Raw genomic sequence first — 19,484 nt, 5'->3', positions numbered from 1 at the left:
CGGGAGATCGCCTCCGGCACCCTGCCGGAGAGGGGAATCATCTCCCGGAGATCTCTTCATCGCCATGATCGCCTCCGGATCGATGTGTGAGTAGTCCACCCCTGGACTATGGGTCCATAGCAGTAGATAGATGGTTGTCTTCTCCTCATTGTGCTGTCATGTTAGATCTTGTGAGCTGCCTATCATGATCAAGATCATCTATCTGTAATCCTACATGTTGTGTTTGTTGGGATCCGATGAATATTGAATACTATGTCAAGTTGATTATCAATCTATCATATATGTTGTTTATGTTCTTGCATGCTCTCCGTTGCTAGTAGAGGCTCCGGCCAAGTTGATACTTGTGACTCCAAGAGGGAGTATTTATGCTCGATAGTGGGTTCATGCCTCCATTGAATCTGGGACGGTGACGAGAAAGTTCTAAGGTTGTGGATGTGCTTGTTGCCACTAGGGATAAAACATCGATGCTTTGTCTAAGGATATTTGTGTTGATTACATTACGCACCATACTTAATGCAATTGTCTGTTGTTTGCAACTTAATACTGGAGGGGTTCGGATGATAACCCGAAGGTGGACTTTTAGGCATAGATGCATGCTGGCTAGCGGTCTATGTACTTTGTCGTAATGCCCCGATTAAATCTCATAGTACTCATCATGATATATGTATGTGTATTGTTATGCCTTCTTTATTTGTCAATTGCCCAACTGTAATTTGTTCACCCAACATCTGTTTATCTTATGGGAGAGACACCACTAGTGAACTGTGGACCCCGGTCCAATTCTTTACATCTGAAATACAATCTACTGCAATTGTTCTTTACTGTTCTTCGCAAACAATCATCATCATCCACACTATACATTTAATCCTTTGTTTACAGCAAGCCGGTGAGATTGACAACCTCACTGTTACGTTGGGGCAAAGTACTTTGGTTGTGTTGTGCAGGTTCCACGTTGGCGCCGGAATCCCTGGTGTTGCGCCGCACTACACTCCGTCACCAATGACCTTCACGTGATCCTTGACTCCTACTGGTTCGATAAACCTTGGTTTCTTACTGAGGGAAACTTGCTGCTGTATGCATCACACCTTCCACTTGGGGTTCCCAACGGGCGTGTGCTCTACGCGTCATCACCGTCGATGAACTAGGCGAACTTGTCCGGTAGCCGCTTGATGGCGAGTGGGTCATCGTCGATGCGGAGGAGGAACTCGAAGCAGCGCTCCTCCTGCGAGGACGAGGAGGGCGCAGGCGACGGCGAGCGTGGGGCAGTAGCTGCTCCACCACAGCGGCCCCTGCCCCGGCCACGGGGGCGCCCAGGGCCGCGGCCTCGGCCCCCTCGCCGGCCACCAGGACCGGCCATGGACTTCCTCGCGGGCTTGGCTGCGTCGTAGGAACACCTAGGAGGCGCTACGGTCGAGCTTTGTGGCGGCTAGGGTTTCTTTGGAGGAGTGGATGAGGAAGAAGAATGCGCGCCCCCTTTATATAGGCCGGCGGCATGCGGTGGCCGCGGGACGCGTGGCATCACCATTAACCTGGTTGGCGGAGGTGGGCGGCCGCTCGGCAGCCGAGGCATCTTCGCCATTAACGTGGCGCAGAGTGCCGAAGGGACGCAGCTTTGCAGTCGCTGGCGCGTTTGAGAAGACGCATCGACGCAGGGTCGCTGCCAGGCGGGCCAGCCGAAACGTCCGCCAGACACGAGCGGACGTTTCCGGACGTCCGCAGAGACGCATCGGAGGCGCATATTTGGGCCAGGTTTGCGTCTCCGCGGACGGCTCGGTCACTTTGCGTCGCCCCGCTGGAACAGGCCCCAGACGCATTTCCGGTCACGGCGGACGAAAACGGTCGCTGAGCGTCCGTTTGCGTCGTGCCGCTGGAGATGCCCTCACTACTGACGGTGTGTATTCCGCGGGGTCGGCCGCTCAGTTTTAAGGGTCCACGTCTTGCTCCTTCAAGAAGATTGTCTGGAAGACTTGGGCACCCCCCAAATGTTGCTTCTTCGCCTGGCTTGCGGTTCAGAATCGGTTGTGGACCTCTAACCGCCTGGCTATCCGTGGTTGGCCGCATCAGCCGACCTGTCAGCTCTGCAGATGTCAGCCGGAGACCACCAGGCACATCCTCTTCGAATGCCGTTACTCCAGAAGAATCTGGCAGCAGGCCCTTCCTAGCTTTCCTGCCCCTCTCTGCTTAATGACCTGGGCACCAGAAGGGACACAGTTCTCCAGTATTGGCATGCCATCACGGCCTCATCATCGGCTTATCCTAAAGGCCTACAGACCGCGGTCATTCTTATCGGGTGGGAGCTTTGGAAGGAGCGAAACGCTAGGGTCTTCAACAACAAGGCATCCACACCTTTGGCGCTTATGCAGAGGATTAAGGACGAGGGCATAAACTGGATCGTTGCCGGCGCAAAACACTTAGCTGAAATCACTTCTTAGCCCTGGCTTTGATTTTTGTATCTTTGTTTCTGTTTTGGCTTAGGCCGTGTCATGTTTGCTCCTTCTATATCAATATAAAAGGCAAAGCTTTTGCCTCTTGCTTCAAAAATATGGTCCGGCTACACACTCAGACTGAGCATGCAAGATTGTAATTTTTAAGCACATTCCTCCTTAATTACTGTGATAAGGTTCACCCGTTCCTGAAAAGAAAAAAAAGCTTCTGCATGGTCCTGATATAGAAATTGCATTTCAAATTCCCTTTGGATACATCATTATCCAACAATAACAGTGCGCTCAATGTATTTGAATTCCAACCTTAATTTTGTAGTGTTTACGGTTGTAATTACCATGTAGCGCTTCGCTATACATTCATCGAATACATAGGAGTATATACTGGTAGCATTATACAGCTTGAGTAAGTAAAATTATAAAATTATTCGGGAATTACTCTTTCTTGATGAATATTAAAGCTTGGAGGCTGCATCCTTGATGCACCTGAAGGAGACAGCAAAGTCATCTAGAAGTTGACTATAATCCGGAAATATTTCCTTGTCGACAGATAGAATCACCTTGATAGTGCTACAATAACTCTGGTAGTGCATAATCAGAGCCTGCAAAAGAAAATCTTATCGATAAATACAAAGAGTGTGACTATTTTCCCGACGAATGATAATTAACTTAGTTTTTCGGTTACGGAAAGTCATCGAATCTTAGTTATAACCTATATTACAACTCACGATAAGCCTGGGCCATGAAGCACAAGGTCTTGATTGATGAGGATGGCAGCTGGAAATTAGATTTGGTCCGCATGTTATTTCTACCAATTGATTTTGATGGTGCTTGCATAGCAGCTGGAGCCATCTGGTGTCCATTCAGTCTGCATTGCATATAAGTTGGGTCTTGCACTCCATCCTGACTAGTGTGCTATTCCGGATTTCAGTGCTAAAGCTGACCCTGGTTGGGCAAGAATGCGGCGGGCCTGTATACCACAGAAGGTGAATGTTCTTGCGTGGAAGGGGGCATCGAATGCTCTAGCTACAGAGACAAACAAACTGCACCGCAATATGCAGATTACTTGTCACTTGTATTATCTTCGTGCAACATCGGAGGAGGTCGCCCATTATCTCGACATCTTCCCCCCACACATGTGCATTGTGGAATGATATGAGAACAATCTGGAACCTACCAACATATTATGTACTTCATGACTATCCATACCATTGTTTCCAATCATTGCTTAAACATATACCAAATCAGATGGTTGACACGACGCTCGTTGGTGGCATGACGTGCATGGTTCATTCGGAAAGAGGTGACACATGATAAATCCATCCCTCCGATCGAAATCTCTAAGAGGTTCCTATCTAATTACCTAAAGTTTATTCAAAATTCCATGTACACCTCCATTGAGTTGTTGATTAAGGGAAAGCAACAGTTGGTCCTTCACCTGCTCTATACGAGGCGAAAAAGGGCCATGATATGCCCTGGTCTAGTCCACCATTGGGCTGGTGAAACTCACCATCGACATATCTTTTCATATTGAAGATAAATCAGCTCGTATTTGCATGGCTCTATGTGATGACCGAGATTTCCCCATCTTCACATCCTGCGGTTTTTTGGCACATTGTGGTTCACCTTTTGAAGTTGAACTCCGCGCATGTGTGGAGGTGCCTCTAATAAGAAGTGGGTTTCTTATAATCAATGAGACTGGTTGTTCAAAGTGGGTGGATGTTGTGAAGTCTGTGGGGTTCATCAGATTAAGTTGTTAACTAGTCAAGGGTATGAGTGTGTTTTTGTAAAAGCAGAACAATCGTAGGTTAGGGTTAGCCATAGTATTGCAAACTTTGCAAGACTATAACACCACAGTGCTACTTGGTTAGGCTCTAGGATTGAAGCTCTTTTTTCGGATCTAGACCATGATGGACTTGTAACCCATCTTGTTGAATAAATTTACTATTTTAACCACAAAAGAATAGAATCTTCGTTGCAACCCATCCTGCAACTCATAGATGAATCAAACGCAAAGAAAATCCGACAATGTAGGACTTGGTTGAGCACTAAGTTAATTCTCAGGTAGTGAAGAATTTGCAATTCTGAAATATACAATATGGCGACATATTTGTTATTATAGTTTTATAGGGTTACTTCCATTTTCTTTTCCTTTCCGCGATCAAGTTTTACTTATATTGTTCTAAGGAAATGATCTTAGTTTAGCTTGTCGGTCATTTGCATATGCGCACCTGAGATAAGCTGGTAAGTCCTTTTGTGGATTTACTTAAAGCTTCTCAGCCTCTCTGTAGCCCGCTAAAGGGATATTGGGGTGCAAAACACAAATTTGGCATCAAGTTGTAGCCGTAATAACCTCCTTCGCACTAGCGCGACCCAATATAGTGTCGGGCATTCCCAACCAAGCCCCGTCCCATAGGAAGTCGCCTAGGAGCGCCGAACACAACCATAAAGAAATGGTGGGCTAGTGTTGTCATAGACACAACCAAAACCCAATTTCAACTCTCCCTTCACACCAATTCATTCCCCTCTCCCTCCCACCATTTCCATTCCCTCCTATTTCCACCTCCACCGCCACCAACGTAATTCGCTTGACCTCATCGCTATGCCACCAAGGACGCCCTTTGTTAAACCTCGGAAAAAGCTCAAGCCCATGAAACGGCTGGAGGGGATGCCACTGGACGCGTGAGAGGGGGACTATAAAAGGATATGCTTACCACCGATTGCAAGGAGCATTGTGGAATCACCATTATGAAGAACATGGTGATCGAGGTAGCAACAACCATTGCTGCCTTCAACAAATGGTTCAACTGTAGCACCAACAAAAACGGCCATGTCACCGGTGGTAGTGAAGGGAGCACCACGACACGCCATTCAAGGAGCATGTCACTGTCTTCCTCGGCCTACTTTTAGGAAGTCGACAATACGACATAGTTATCAAGGTTTACCTTCCCAAGTTGTCCATGACTGCCACCATTGTTCAGATGGCGGTATTGTCATAAACCTCAACCACCCCTACTTTGGATCATGGACAATGCAACATGGGACACTTCTGTTCGACGAGGTCGCATTGTGAACCCTAGCAGCTGTCCGCAACCTCTTTGGTGATGCCAGCTAGGACACTAGCAACATGTTCCACAGAATGACACCCGGTGCCTATGTGGTATCAGAACCGAGGCACATTGTGTTTTATGTCCATAGCATGATAATAGACCTATTCTTGTGTTTGGATTCATAGAATGAGGACACCATCTTGAGTCAAATGATCCATGGTGGAATGGAGGCCACCGCTGCCGATACACAAAGTGATGACGAAAAATAAGAGGAGGAAGAGGAAACGGTTAGACCATCGATGTTGAGACTAGAAGGAAAATCAAGAGAAAAAAGTGGAAGCCGAGGCTCAAGATGGAAGGCCTTGGAGGAGGAGTGCCCCACCGAATATTGGAAGGCCTTAAGCCTTCAACCAATTACCCGTGCCCAACAAATGTCTGAAAAATATTGGAACATGATAAAAGACCAATTTGACGAGCTTAAACTCTTCAATGAGTTCAAGCACACTCACATGATACGCAATGAGTTGGGTTTGTCACATAGGTGGGGTATTATACAAAAGGCTGGCAACAATTTCTATGGAAACCTTGAGCAAATTCGCGGAAGACCCAAGAGTGGAAAGAACATGGAGGATCAAGTAAATGCTCTAAAACTTGTTCAGTTGTCATACTAAAATTTTATCATGTATTGATGTGTCTCTTTTTTGTTAGTTGATTGATGCACTAAGGATGTTTCAAGAGCAAAACAAAGTGAAGAAATTAAACATGATGCATGTCTTCAAAATAATCCAAACTTACGAAAAATGGAAGTTTGTCCGATGGCCTTTATCCAAGTGTGTCTTCATATATGTAAATGGGTTCCCCATTTCGAAAAAAAAATATGTAAATGGGAAATAAAATTTGGGGTGGTTTATTCGGAGGCTGGCTAGGTACAGAAGCCCCCGATACAACGGCTACCCACTACTAGGAATTTGCTTACCGCCGGCGCACCAGAAAGGCCTACCGCAGGCGCATTCGCATTCGCTGGCGACCACCTCGCCGATGGTAAGGGCTTATCCCCGGCGCCTACTATTTCTTCGGTGGTAACTGCAACTTATCGCCGGCGCCTTCTCCAATTCGCCAGCGGTATTTGTTACCGCCGGTGCTTTTTTGTTACCACCGGCGCCAAGCCTATTCTCCGAGGGTAACGCAAGGTATTTCGAAAATAAATTTTTTGATATTTTTTAATTTCTCTATTCTTGGATATTTCAATTGTTTTGAGAGCTTCCACTCTAATATCTAATCACAACTCTATTCTCATATCAAAGTATACTCATGGTCAAACTTCCCGGTCGGTCACCCATCCTCACCACACTTAGCACGCTTAACTTCTTCATTCCTTCCCTACACGCTTCCAAGACTGCGCTCGCAACTCCTTGATAATAGTATGCTATAAATTGTATTAAGCCTTAGACTTTGATAACGCATGATTTTATTTTTTAAATTTCAAATAATTTTAAAAATAAGCAACAATGATTAAGTAATATTAAGCAACAATGAATTTCAAATAATCTTTATGCATAATTCAATTATTAATTAAAAACAATAAAAAAATTCAGTAAAATTCAAAAATTCAAAAAACTTAAAAAATTCAAAAATTCCAAAATAATGTGAAACATTCAAAATAATTAAAAACTGACAACAAAATAAATTCTAAACTTTCAAGAAAGAAAACAATTTTCTTTTTTTTGACAAAATCTAAAATCTTCCTGCTTTCATATTTCTATTTGGAATTTTAAAAATCTAAAAATTGGCTAACCGGATAAACCCTATAAGTTGGTTGCGTCAGGTACATGCATGTCAAAGGATTTTGAAATTTGAAGTTTTTATCATTTTTGTTTAATTTTTTAGACGTATTTGGGGGGCGGAGGCATGGGAGGGAAAATTCAGCCCGGTTGTCCACTTTACCCCGGCGAAAGCTATCAGTGGGCGCCGACGGTAAACTCAGCCCGGGTGGCCACTTTACCCCCGGCGCATGCTGTCGGTATGGGCAATTTCTTAAGTTCTTTGATTGATTCCGTCCCCGAGTGCTACCAAAGTTCCTCTAATTCGTCAGCCAGATATTCCCCTTGCCAGACTTTCCCGATAGCGGAATCGATAGATGTTACCATGGAGCGGTACCTAGCAACCTTCATTCCTGCTTTTCCGTCTTGCCTTTGCTACCAAAACCTTTTCGCCGGTGGTAACTACACTTATCCCGGCGCATTCAAACCCTTTTCGCCGGTGGTAATGCGAGGCCTATCCGTGGCCTCGCGGCCCAACATATCGTCGGCGCCTTCTATCTCTCTTCACCGACGATAAGTTAGCTAGCCCCGGCGCATTCAAAACGAACTCGCCGACGTTAACGTGAGGCCACCCTGCAAGGCCTTACCGCCGGCCACTTTGGCCTGAGTTCGCCGGCAGTAATAAGTCTGGCTATAAACTTATTCCTAGTGCTGGCGCTCTCCATGCGACCAATCCGGCGTAGGATGGTGCATGGGGGCGCAACTGGATATATTCTTAGTGATGAACTATTCCCAGAGACACCGAAAATATCCACTTTGTGGGTCTTGATTTCAAATTTACTCTCAAAAAAAGAGGAAACTCTTCAACACGCACATTTTACTAGGTGTTCTTATTATTCAAAATCCTATATTGGTGGGAGGTTTTCGAGACTCATAGTACACCTTATCCACGTAGTTACAAGTTAGGGTATCTTCAAGTCTTCTGCATTGAAGACATGTTTGGTACACATGATTCTAAACAAAGAAATATGAACTCACCGAAACATGATGGGAATATGTATACAAAACAAGCACTGGCGGAGACAGGGGGGACCAGCAGGGGCCCTGGCCCCCCCTAAGATTTTGTATTTACGCCTAGATCCCTGCCTCTCTATGCCAAACTACAGCTAAATGCTACATATTTTTTCGCTTCGGCCCCCCTAATAGATGTTTTTTCCACTTTGGCCCCCCTGATTCAGTTTTCCTGCCTCCGCCATTGAAAACAAGTGACTGAAAACACATTATTTAAATTGAGTGGTTGGTTCACAAGGATATGCAAACACACACAAATCCTAATGAACATGGTCAAATCAAAATCAAAGCACACGAGAAAGTAGAGTTAGTATGCTATTATATCAAACCACATGAGAGAGTACAGTTAGTATGTTACTATGTTACTATATCATAAAATCCCCGTGTTTTTCCTTTGAAGCTGAAATAGGTGGAGTTTTTCTTATGATTTTCCTTTTCTCTATTCCTTTGTATCAAACAGATTAATGATGTCACGCTAGGAAAAGCTTTATCCACATGTTATTCATTCATTTTTACTCTAAACCAGACAAGCCCTTAACTTCTAAGTACATATTTAATTACATGATGTGGTTGCTAATTAACTTTTTGGCCGAATGGTTGCTAATTAACTAACTACAATAACATGTCACTATGTTTTCAAGAAAAGCTATACATTACGACTCTTTATTCAATTATCTAACTAGATCTCTAATAGAACCCCTCAATCTCATATGTCTATAAGCTTGAGATTATCATTGTTGATGGTTCTTTCACAGTTTTGGATTGTCAAAAGTAAGTACAATTAATGTGGTTTATGATAGAATATTTCGATGTAAGGTCGTGGTTGACTTACTTGGGGAACTCCATAAACACTAGGTGCAATGAAGACAACTGGGTGCCCACACCAATTTGTTTGTTCAGCCGGTCCAATCATGCTTGTGAAAGATATAGTTGTATTTGCGAACATGCGGCGGAAGATAAAGGCGCCTGCCTGCTTGGATTGTGCAAGTTGAACAATTACAAACATGAACAATATCTAAATAAATGCAGTCTTAGTCTATCAAGTTGAACACTTTGTTTTACTACTCTGGTGTGAATTAATTGGAGCCACCATAGTACAAAATTACATGTGGAGCAACTAATTTCAGCATCAATTAAATGTGACCGGAGGGAGTAATTTAGTTTTGAGAATCAACATAACTACAAATGGGAAGCAAATATATACCTTTACGCCAAACATTTTAAGAAAAAGTTCACTCATCTTACAGGTGAAAACCACTTCAAGTGAGCTCTTTTTTCTATCCAGAGTCTTCTTTGCTTTGCGAATATATGCAAGTGGATCATCGTGCATTGCTAGATGAAATGGAAGGATGATGTAGCCTAGTTGATTTCCCCATGCCACATCGTCACTCTTACCAGATTCTATCATATTAACATTTGTCTGTTCACAGTTGTAAGAGAACATCAGACTAAATTAAAATAGGGATTTCTAGTTTCGTGCCCCTGGTTCGTTAGTTGTACTCAGTTTTCCCCAGCCTCTTAACTTTTCCTCAGTTTTCCCCTCCCTCTAGTTTGAAACCCCTTCCAGAGGCTCGGACGGGAGGGTTGCCGTCTGTTCGAGAGGCCTTCCGTTACCGGTGACGGCTAGGGAGCCGCGGTGGTTTTGACTTGACCGTTGCTTTCGAAATGTGTTGACTATTGACTGGAAGAGCTGACCCAAAGCTTTCCCCTCCGTCCGAGACTGGAGGAGCTCACACACCGCCCCTCCGCCGCCACGCCATCCTGCCCACCTACATTATGGCGTCGTCCGCCGCCGAGCCGGCCCCGCCCCCACCACCACCCCCGGGCTCCGCCTCCACCAGATCCGGGTCTACCCCTGTCCTCTTTGTAATTCCGTCCGGTGCGCGAGACTATTCCCGCCAGCCGTGGAGAAGATTGGGAATCAGAGGGATCTAACGCATGGATTCCATCTGGGTAAGCATCGTCTGCCTATCCCATGTGAATTAACAGTAGGCAGGTTTTGAGCGCCAATCGTTGTTGCTCAACTAACTGCGTTGCTTTTCGAATAGGATGGATCCAGCGCTGGCTTTTCGGCTGGTGGTTAGGCTGGATTCTAGCTTTACGCGTGATTCTAAACGTCGTAAGACCGGGTTTAACTTCCCTCGCGGTGGTTGCAACCACCATCTCGTTAACGGATTTCAAAGCTAACATCTACGATAACTACACCTGGAGCTCTCTCGATGCAGTTCATTTCGAATATTTCAACAGCTCGGAGGAAAGATTTGTTCCACTAATTTCCGAAGAAGATCTGGGATTTCTTTTTGCTTTGAATGCTTCTTGCCGGTTCGGTAAAATTCGTATCCATGTGGACGGGGGCCGGGCATCATCCGGTGTCTGGGGCATCATCGGGTGGTCGGGCATCATGTCTCTCTACTGCTGCTGCCTCTGCTAATAGTGTGCGCCGTGGCGCTCCTTGTAGGTCCACGAGCAGCACCATCCGTCCCCGGTGCTAGTGGTAGCCGGATCGTTCGTACGGTCGATGTGGAGGACGATGCGGACATTGAGGATCAGCCTCCTCAAGATGATGAGGATGAGTTGATGTTTCTCGAATTGGTAGATCGATGCGATAAGCGAGGCAATGGAGGATCAATACATGGAAGATATGGCTTTTGGTGCCGGATTTGATGACACCGATGATGAAGAGAAGAATGAGAATGATGACAGCCTCGTTTTAGCCGATTACGAAGGTGAAGACTTGCCAACAATTGAGTGGAACAGGGAGAAACCCCGACTTGTAGAAGGCACCGTGTTTCAAACGATGATGGACTGCCGTAATGCAATTACTACATATCACATTCTCACTAAGAATAATTTCGAGGTTATTAAAAGTGAGCCGGGTAGGTTCACAATTAAATCCCCATACCCAAGGTGTAGGTTTAGGCTGCATGCATCCACAATGCGCGAAGCAGCTTGGTTCGGGTACTACGCCAACCAGTTGTGTATTTAGATCACGGTGTAAAATTTGTTATCTATTACTGACATCCCTTATCATTATGTTTCAGATAAAGAAGAATAATGAGATCCATAGGTGTCCACCTCTAGGGGGAGAGCCAGAGCTGAAAACAAAGCTAGCGAAGACTAGGTGGTTGGCAGATGTAATCCTAGATTGGCTGAGAGAAGAGCCTTCACTTGGTCCAACAGCACTCGTAAAAAAGCTGGTTGAGAAGTATAAAATGAAGGTACCTTACATGAGAATGTTCTATGCAAAGGAAATGGCTCTTGACAAGATCAATGGTCCATGGAATGAAAGCTTTCGGTTGCTTTACACTTTCAAAGCTGAAGTGGAGATGGCTAGTCCGAGCAAGTGTTGTAGCGATAGACAAGCATACGGTTCCCTACAAATTGAAAAGCGGGAAGGTAATGCACAAGGAATGTTTCGGAAGGGCTTTTGTTTGTTTCAAAGCTTGCTCGGAAAGGCTTTTGGATCGGCTGCGTGCCTTATTTGGCCGTGGATGCATCAGCTCTTCATGGCAGGTTTAAAGGACAGCTAGTTGCTTGCTCATTGCGATTGATGGACATAATTGGATGTTCCCTGTTGCTTATGGGGTTTTGGAGGTTGAGTCACGGGAAAGTTGGACTTGGTTTCTGCAGAATTTGCGCGACCTTATAGGTCATCCAACAGGACTTGTTATCCACACGTGACGCTTGCAAAGGTTTGGAGACTCGCGGTAGAAGCGATATTCCACGGAGTGGAGCATAGGGAATGTATGCGACACTTGGTACGGAATTTTACAAAGAAATTCAAGGGTAAAGTTTTTATCGACAACCTATGGCCAGCTTCATACACATGCAGCTCTAGGAAGCATCTCGTTTCATTTGGATGTGTTGTATAAACAAAAACCTGGGGTGAAGGAGTACTTGGATGAACATCATGGTAGGGTGTGGTCAAGAAGCCAATTCAATGAAATTTGCAAGGTAGACTATGTAACAAGTAACCTTGCGGAGAGTTTCAATTCAAAGGTCAAGTCATTGAAATGGCTTATGCTGTGGCAAATATTTGATAAGATTAGGCAGATGATCATGATAAAGATCGATCTGCGTCAAAGAATTGCATCCACAAATTATGTTGGCCATCTCATGCTCCCGTCTTTGATTAAGTCTTTGCATGCCAGGGCAAAACAATTGAGGATGCGAGTGCGTCGGAAAAGGAATGGAGGCTGAGGTAACCTACACCGACAAAGACAACGAGCGGTGGAGGTATCCGAGTGAGTTTGGTTGATAGGACATGCCATTGTAGGGGATGGCAGATCCGTGGGATACCACCGCATACACGCATTGTTTTTCATGAGTGTTATAGGGGGTGAAGATGGTGAAGTTGATCGGTATGTGTCGAGTTCTTCTCTGTTGCCAAATTTAGGGCTGCATATGCTATGAATGTTCCTACCTTGTTGGGAAAAGACCAATGGATGAAAGTCGATCCAGGCTTCAAACCGTACTCTCCGGTATTGACTAGACCGGCGGGTAGGCCGAGGAAGAATAGGATCGGAGCTAGTGCGGAGGGTGGTGCACCGATTCGAAAACGTAAGTGCAAACGTTGTGGAATCCCTGGACACATTGCTAGGCTTTGTAAAAATGGAGTTGACCCAGCTTTTGGAATGGAAGATCGAGCGGGAGCGAAAATGCGAGAGGAGAATGAAGCAGCAATTCAACTTGAGATTGAAGCAGCAGTTCAACATGATGTGATTGAAGCAGAGCAAATGCGAGAGGAGATTGAAGCGAGCAGTTCAACATGAGGAGATTGAAGCAGCAAGTGCAGAGGAGATTGAAGCAGCGGTTCAACATGAGGAGATTGAACCGATGGATCGAGAGCGGGGGAACAGATGGATGTAGAGCTGCTTGAACCATTGGATGGAGAGCGAGAGGGAAAAGATGGATATAGAATGGCTTCAACCGATGAGTCTAGAGGAGAGGGAACAAGTATAGTCGAGAATGCCACGAAAGTGGTAAGGCCATGATACAAGCTAACTTCGAAGAGTGCATGGCGAAGAAAAAGCACAAGCTTTGCAGAAGAAGAAGAACAAGAAAGAGGGCAAAAGGAAGGTAGACACCGGTAATATCCCCGTTAGGGTTACCCGGAGTAAGGTGGTGGCCCCGCGAGTCACACCAGGAGCAAGAGAAAGATTTTATTCTGAACAACTAATTTGAATTTGTATGAACAATTTGTATTGGGGTTCCCTTTGTATTGGCGATCCCTTTGTGTTGAACAATTTGTATTGGGGATGCCTTTGTGTTGAACAATTTGAATTTGTATGAACAATTTGTATTGTGGTTCCCTTTGTATTGGGGATCCCTTTGTGTTGAACAATTTGAATTTGTATGAACAATTTGTATGCCACATTTAAGCCACATTTATCATTTTAGGGTTTTAGGGTTTTAGGGTTTTAGGGTTTTAGGGTTCAATTCAAAATAATTCAAAACATGGTGGAACCTTCCCATGGAGCCTTATTATGTTACCTACAACCTAGAGAAATAATAATGGAAAAGGAAATATAGAGATATGAAGTTTTTATGCCAAAAGCTTCAAAACCACTTCCTAGTCCATGAGCTACTAGATATGAAGATGCAGTAGCTTTCGCTCAATACACCTCCCAAATACCCACTATGCTTACAAACTTTGTCCAAATGAGTCCAAATTCGTCACACTTGTGTATCTTTGAGTTGCAAACAATATCTAGTCGGCCAAAATGTAATATATTGTTCAAATAACACAATTTTACAATTTTTATGCCAAAAGCTTCAATTTCCCTTAGTCCGTTTATTATTTGGGTGCCCCTGTTTTACTTAGTGTTACTCAGTTTTCCTCCTCCGGGCCCACTTGTTTTACTCAGTCATACTCAGTTTTGCCCTTCCGATAAACATTTCCTCACATTTCCCCCTCTTAGTTCTACTCGGTTTTCCTAACTTGTACTCACCGGCTGATCTCTCGATTGGTCGAGATGTATGTCACACGGATCTTGGTTAGTTGAAAGCTCAACGAACGCTTGCACCGTTCGATCATTTATGATCGGACGGCCTGTATCTCTCTCTACCACGATGGACGCATACGGAGACAAGAGCAGAGCACATACCTACCAACCCCGGGCAATCGCATATTCCGGCCGCATCCTCCTCTCTCGTATTTCCTCTCTTACTACGGCGGTCGCGGCGGCGCGGATCTAACCGTGCGTGCGGCGGCGTGCGGCGGCGCAGATCTAACCGTGCGTGCGGCGGCGTGCGGCGGCGTGCGGCGGCGCGGATCTAACCGTGCGTGCGGCGGCGCGGATCTAACCGTGCGTGCGGCGGCGCGGATCTAACCGTGCGTGCGGCGGCGTGCGGCGGCGCGGATCTAACCGTGCGTGCGTCGGCGTGCAGCGGCGCGGATCTAACCGTGCGTGCGGCGGCGTGCATCTAACCGTGCGTGCGCCGTGGATCTAAGAGTGCCGGTGAGGATCTAACCGTCGAAATAGTTGAAATGTCTCTCTCTGTCTAATGTCTCTCTCTGTCTCACTTTCGATTCTATTCTCGGATCCGTTGAATGATGAAGAACACCAAGACGGCGGCCGTGCCGGCAGGTGGTCATCGATGCCACGAACATTGAAGCCATCGCCTACAACATCGCTTCGACGGCGCAGCACCCGGCCTTCAATGTCGGAGCCTGTTGATGTCTCACTTCCGGTGCCGAGAGTGCGAATCGATGCCAAGACGATTGAAGCCATCGTCTACAACCGCGCTGCAAAGCCGCCGATCCAGCCCTCCGCAGATCCGTCGCCGATGAAGAATACCAAGACAGCGGCGGTTCCGACACTCGGTCATCGATGCCACGAACATTGAAGCCATCGCCGATAACATCGCTTCAACGTTTGATGGCGCAGATGACCACCCCTCGCCCGCCCGTCGTCCCGGCCTTTCTTGCCCATCGCTGCGCGACCGTGTTCGACGCCGCAAATTGGGATAAATTATTATAAATTTGTATTTTTCAATTTCCAAATGGGATAAAATTGTTCGAACTACTACCTCCGTCTCAATAAAAGCTTCTTCACGTTCTTGATGTGTCCATGTACATCCGTATGTATGATTTGAATTCTATCCCAACTTGATTGGGAAGATATTGATATGTATTTGATCCGGAGGCTGGTACATGCTTTCACTTTTGGGATCCCTTGCTAAAATTATCGTGCACATTACTTAGCACAAGTAGGAAATTGTACACCGAAATACAATGCTTAGAGCCACAACAAAATACAGTGGTTAGAGCCATCTACTGAATAACAATTCTATACTAAATCGTCTACCAGAACCACATAACTGCTAGGACAGGGATGACACCTAATAAAACTGCACGGATGAATCTACTTTTCTCCTCTCCCATCACTTTTAGTTCATGTTCTAGATTTTCTACCACTTGATCAAATACGGCAAGATCTCGTCTCAACTCTCAACTTCTCCTTGCGAATAAGCTCTGAATTCTTCTTTTCTTCATCCACAATACGCTTCAGCTCGAATATCATCAGGTTTTTACGGGCCAATTCATCACCTAAATTGGCCACCTTCTCCTCCAAATCCATCCTCTGGCTACACCACTGGGTTGATTCATCTTGGTATGCAATGTACCATGGATCATCGGCTTGCCCGGCTAACTGTAACAATAATGGAAAAAAGAACAACTGAAATCACCCCAACAGGCCATGGCGGAACTTCAAATTCACCCCAAATTCAACGGTAGTACAGAGAGCTGAAGCTATATACCTGCACTTCCGACGAGGTAGGAGAAGTAGAACGTGGCCACGACATGATCGAATCCCCACCCTCGCCGGTGTACCCGCTACGACGAGACATTGAGGACTATTTCGTACCCGCAAACTCCAATAAATTACGGGAACCGAATCGATTAGGGGCGGGGGAGGCAGAAGCGGAGGTCTACCAATTGGTGCGCGGAACAAATCCCGGTCGTCGTGGGCGGCGGATCTGCTTGCGGCGGACTTTCCTGCGGTGGGTACAATGCGTGCGGACGAAACAAGTGCTGGAGCCGTGGTTGACGTGCAGCGCCGCAGTTCGTCCCTGCAAAAACAAGTTAGACGCTCTCTAATTTGGTTTGCATATTTTACGTGGTTTAGGGTTTTCGATATAGATCTAATCTACCTACGAACATGAACCACAACGTTGATACTAATGTTGTCAATAGAAGAGTAAATTGAATCTTTACTATAGTAGGAGAGACAGACACCCGCAAAGCCTCTTATGAGCTCTGTCCCCCGGCGATGGCTGCTCCGTCCGACGGTGGGGAACGAGCTGCCAGCGGTTCTCCGGTCTAGCTTAAGAATAATTAATTAGCGAACTTGTTGCTTCTCTCTATGATATTCTCTAAAGACATATATCAGAGCGGCAAGATATGATTTTTTCTCTCTAAATAAATAGACGACCCCACTGGTCATTGACTGCGGCAGCCCCACGGAGCGGCAATATATGAGTTTCTCTAAATAAATAGACGACCCCACTGGTCATTGGCTGCGGCAGCCCCACGAGCGGCAATATATGTCTTTTCCCGAAAAATAGACGACCCCACTGGTCATTGGCTGCGGAGGCCCCACGGAGCGGCAATATATGAGTTTCTCTAAATAAATAGACGACCCCACTGGTCATTGGCTGCGGCAGCCCCACAGAGCGGCAATATATGTCTTTTCCTGAAAAATAGACGACCCCACTGGTCATTGGCTGCGGAGGCCCCATAGAGTGGCAATATATGAGTTTCCCTAAATAAATAGACGACCCCACTGGTCATTGGCTGCGGCAGCCCCACAGAGCGGCAATATATGTCTTTTACTGAAAAATATACGACCCCACTGGTCATTGGCTGCGGCAGCCCTATAGAGCGGCCCCATTTGTCATTGGCAGCACCGCGTATAAAATCATGAAATAAAACGGCCCACACGTCAGCGATAGATGGATGGCTGCTCCGACGTGTCTCCCGACCCTACCCGTCGGCACGAGACGGTCGGGAGGAGCTGCCCCTGTGCGGCCCCACCCGGTCAGACTAACGGTCAAGGCCTCTGACCTGACGGCTACCGGCCGTTCCAGCACTTGTGCGTGTTTCAAACTAGAGGAGGGGAAAACTGAGGAAAAACTAAGGGACTGGGGAAAACTGAGTACAACTAACGAACCAGGGGCACGAAACTAGAAATCCCATTAAAATAATAGTATACATGCTACAAGTTGGTACTAAAATGATGTAAAACCTTCATTAGGATAAAAACACATTCCAAAAATATGGGTGATGAAACTAGATTCTCCAATACTGACTGGTAATATACACTCACATTATTCAGATTGGTCAGGTGAGCATAATACATCTCATTAGCTTGCCATGCACTCATGCATCATATTTTTATAAGATCATGATTTTTTTTTGAGAGAGTATAAGATCATGATTTATATTCTTTTACTAACATAATCACGTGGAAAGTATTGGTTAAAGTTGCATCTCAGATAAAAACACGTTTAAAAAAGGGCAATGAAATAAACTAGCTACTCCGACACTGACTAGTAATATACACACATTATTTAGATTGGTCAGGTCAACATAATATATCTCATTCGGTTTTCATGCAACATATGTTCAGAAAACCATGAAATATTTACTAACATAATCGTATTAGCTTTTCATGCAATAGATTTTAACAAAACCATGATTTGCATTCCTTTACTAACATAATGGTATGAAAAGCAGTGGTCAAACTTGCACTTAAAAATTGTGTGAATGCCCAAAATATCCATGAAGCAACATATAAATGAAAATCAGTAGTAGCGGCATGCATTTAGTATTTCACCGTATCTCCATGAAGAAAACCTTACTTGTAAGCTAGTGGTTGACCTTAAATTGACAGGGAGGACCGAGCGCAGACGGATTTTATCCGAGTTGCTGTTACCTGACGTTAATTGAAGGTAAGCTACACGAATGTTTAATATCCTTCCGGTAGGATAAAATGCACAATCACAGCAGCTACCACTTACCTGACTTGCGGAAGTAATACCGTGACAGAGCAGCAGAAGTCGCACCAACTAAGACATCATTGACAGTCTACGGAAGCACAAAAGTACAGAGAAACAAAATTACACAACACGAAGTATCTTTTAAAACCAAAGAAGCAGTCTTAAACATCAACAACTACAGTGCAAACTAACTAGAACTAATGTGTCAAGCTGATGCAAGTGACCGAATAACTGGATAACAACGAGTCAATGACCTAATATTTATAAAAAATACATATTTGATACATTGTTTTTATAAGCAGTATAATAATATGTACCCATGTGAGTTCAATATGTCTCTCCTCATAGTTTATCTATATAAAACAAAAAGTGAATAATGGAGGCACCGACTTCACCGTTGGGTGCTCACCGCCCAACATTTCAGATTGGGTGATCCCGGACCATTTCCTTTTGGGCCACCTTTTCCCCGAGATAGATGGTGCAAAATCGTGATCCACCAAGAAGTCATCCATGGTTCTTAGCAGGAGGGAGCACTACAGAGGAATGATTGCGTGAGGAGAGAGACAACTCGGGAAGGAGCTAGTGTCATCCATGTTGTGGGAGAAGTAACAAGTTGTGAAGGAAGAAGCTAGTGTCATACATGGTTCAGCCTGACCGACGACCTAACTAATGGATTGGGTGGGTGATTCCAATATATACTTCTAGGATAGCTAGGGGTGCGGGCTGGGCACTATGCCAGATTGAGCCCTAATTTGTCAGAAATTGCTTGTATGCCCCCCTCTCAAAGTATTTTTCCGACCTTGCTCCTACGGGCTCTTGGGTGAACCGCATTGCCTGCCAACAGTTGTCGCTCTTCAAACCAGGGAGAGGGGGAAAGGACCCCTCTTTAGTCTTTAGAGATACAGATGGAGGGTTGGACACCAATTGGACATTCAGGAGAGAAGAGAGCACACTCTTCCGCTAATGGTGCCTCTTACATTGATGCTTGCCTCTCTTCTACCCTTGGTTGTTGTGGAAGACGATAACCTCATATTACTTTCAAGTGGGGTTTATTTGGAAGCAAATTTGGTGCACATGAGCACTACTGCTCCCGGTTTCTAAAGTATTTGAAAATTGTATTTCTATGTACCAAAAAATTAGCAAATTTATTCCATGAA

General features: G+C 45.3%; 1 protein-coding gene across 4 annotated transcripts in view; it reads right to left on the bottom strand.

Annotated features, from left to right (window-relative positions):
* Window positions 1–2,663: 2,663 nt before the first annotated feature.
* Window positions 2,664–19,484, bottom strand: part of LOC124703551 (wax ester synthase/diacylglycerol acyltransferase 11-like) — a 30,717-nt gene continuing 13,896 nt past the window's right edge. The window contains exons 3-7 of one of the 4 annotated variants that reach the window (XM_047235766.1): window positions 18,349–18,415; window positions 18,190–18,263; window positions 9,527–9,742; window positions 9,155–9,292; window positions 2,664–3,043 (exon numbers count right to left, since the gene is read on the bottom strand). In XM_047235766.1, the coding sequence (XP_047091722.1) occupies window positions 2,897–3,043; window positions 9,155–9,292; window positions 9,527–9,742; window positions 18,190–18,263; window positions 18,349–18,415 (642 nt within the window). In that variant the 3' untranslated portion in view covers window positions 2,664–2,896. Of the gene's footprint in view, window positions 3,044–3,126; window positions 3,615–9,154; window positions 9,293–9,526; window positions 9,743–18,189; window positions 18,264–18,348; window positions 18,416–19,484 lie in introns of those variants that run through there. The other 3 variants (XR_007003160.1, XM_047235767.1, XM_047235768.1) reach the window with 3 other exon arrangements.

Source organism: Lolium rigidum, chromosome 3 (assembly GCF_022539505.1).
Source record: "Lolium rigidum isolate FL_2022 chromosome 3, APGP_CSIRO_Lrig_0.1, whole genome shotgun sequence".
In the NCBI taxonomy this organism is placed as follows: domain Eukaryota; kingdom Viridiplantae; phylum Streptophyta; class Magnoliopsida; order Poales; family Poaceae; genus Lolium; species Lolium rigidum.
The sequence above is the reverse complement of the archived record's forward strand: the minus strand, read 5'-3'. Positions and strand labels throughout refer to the sequence as shown.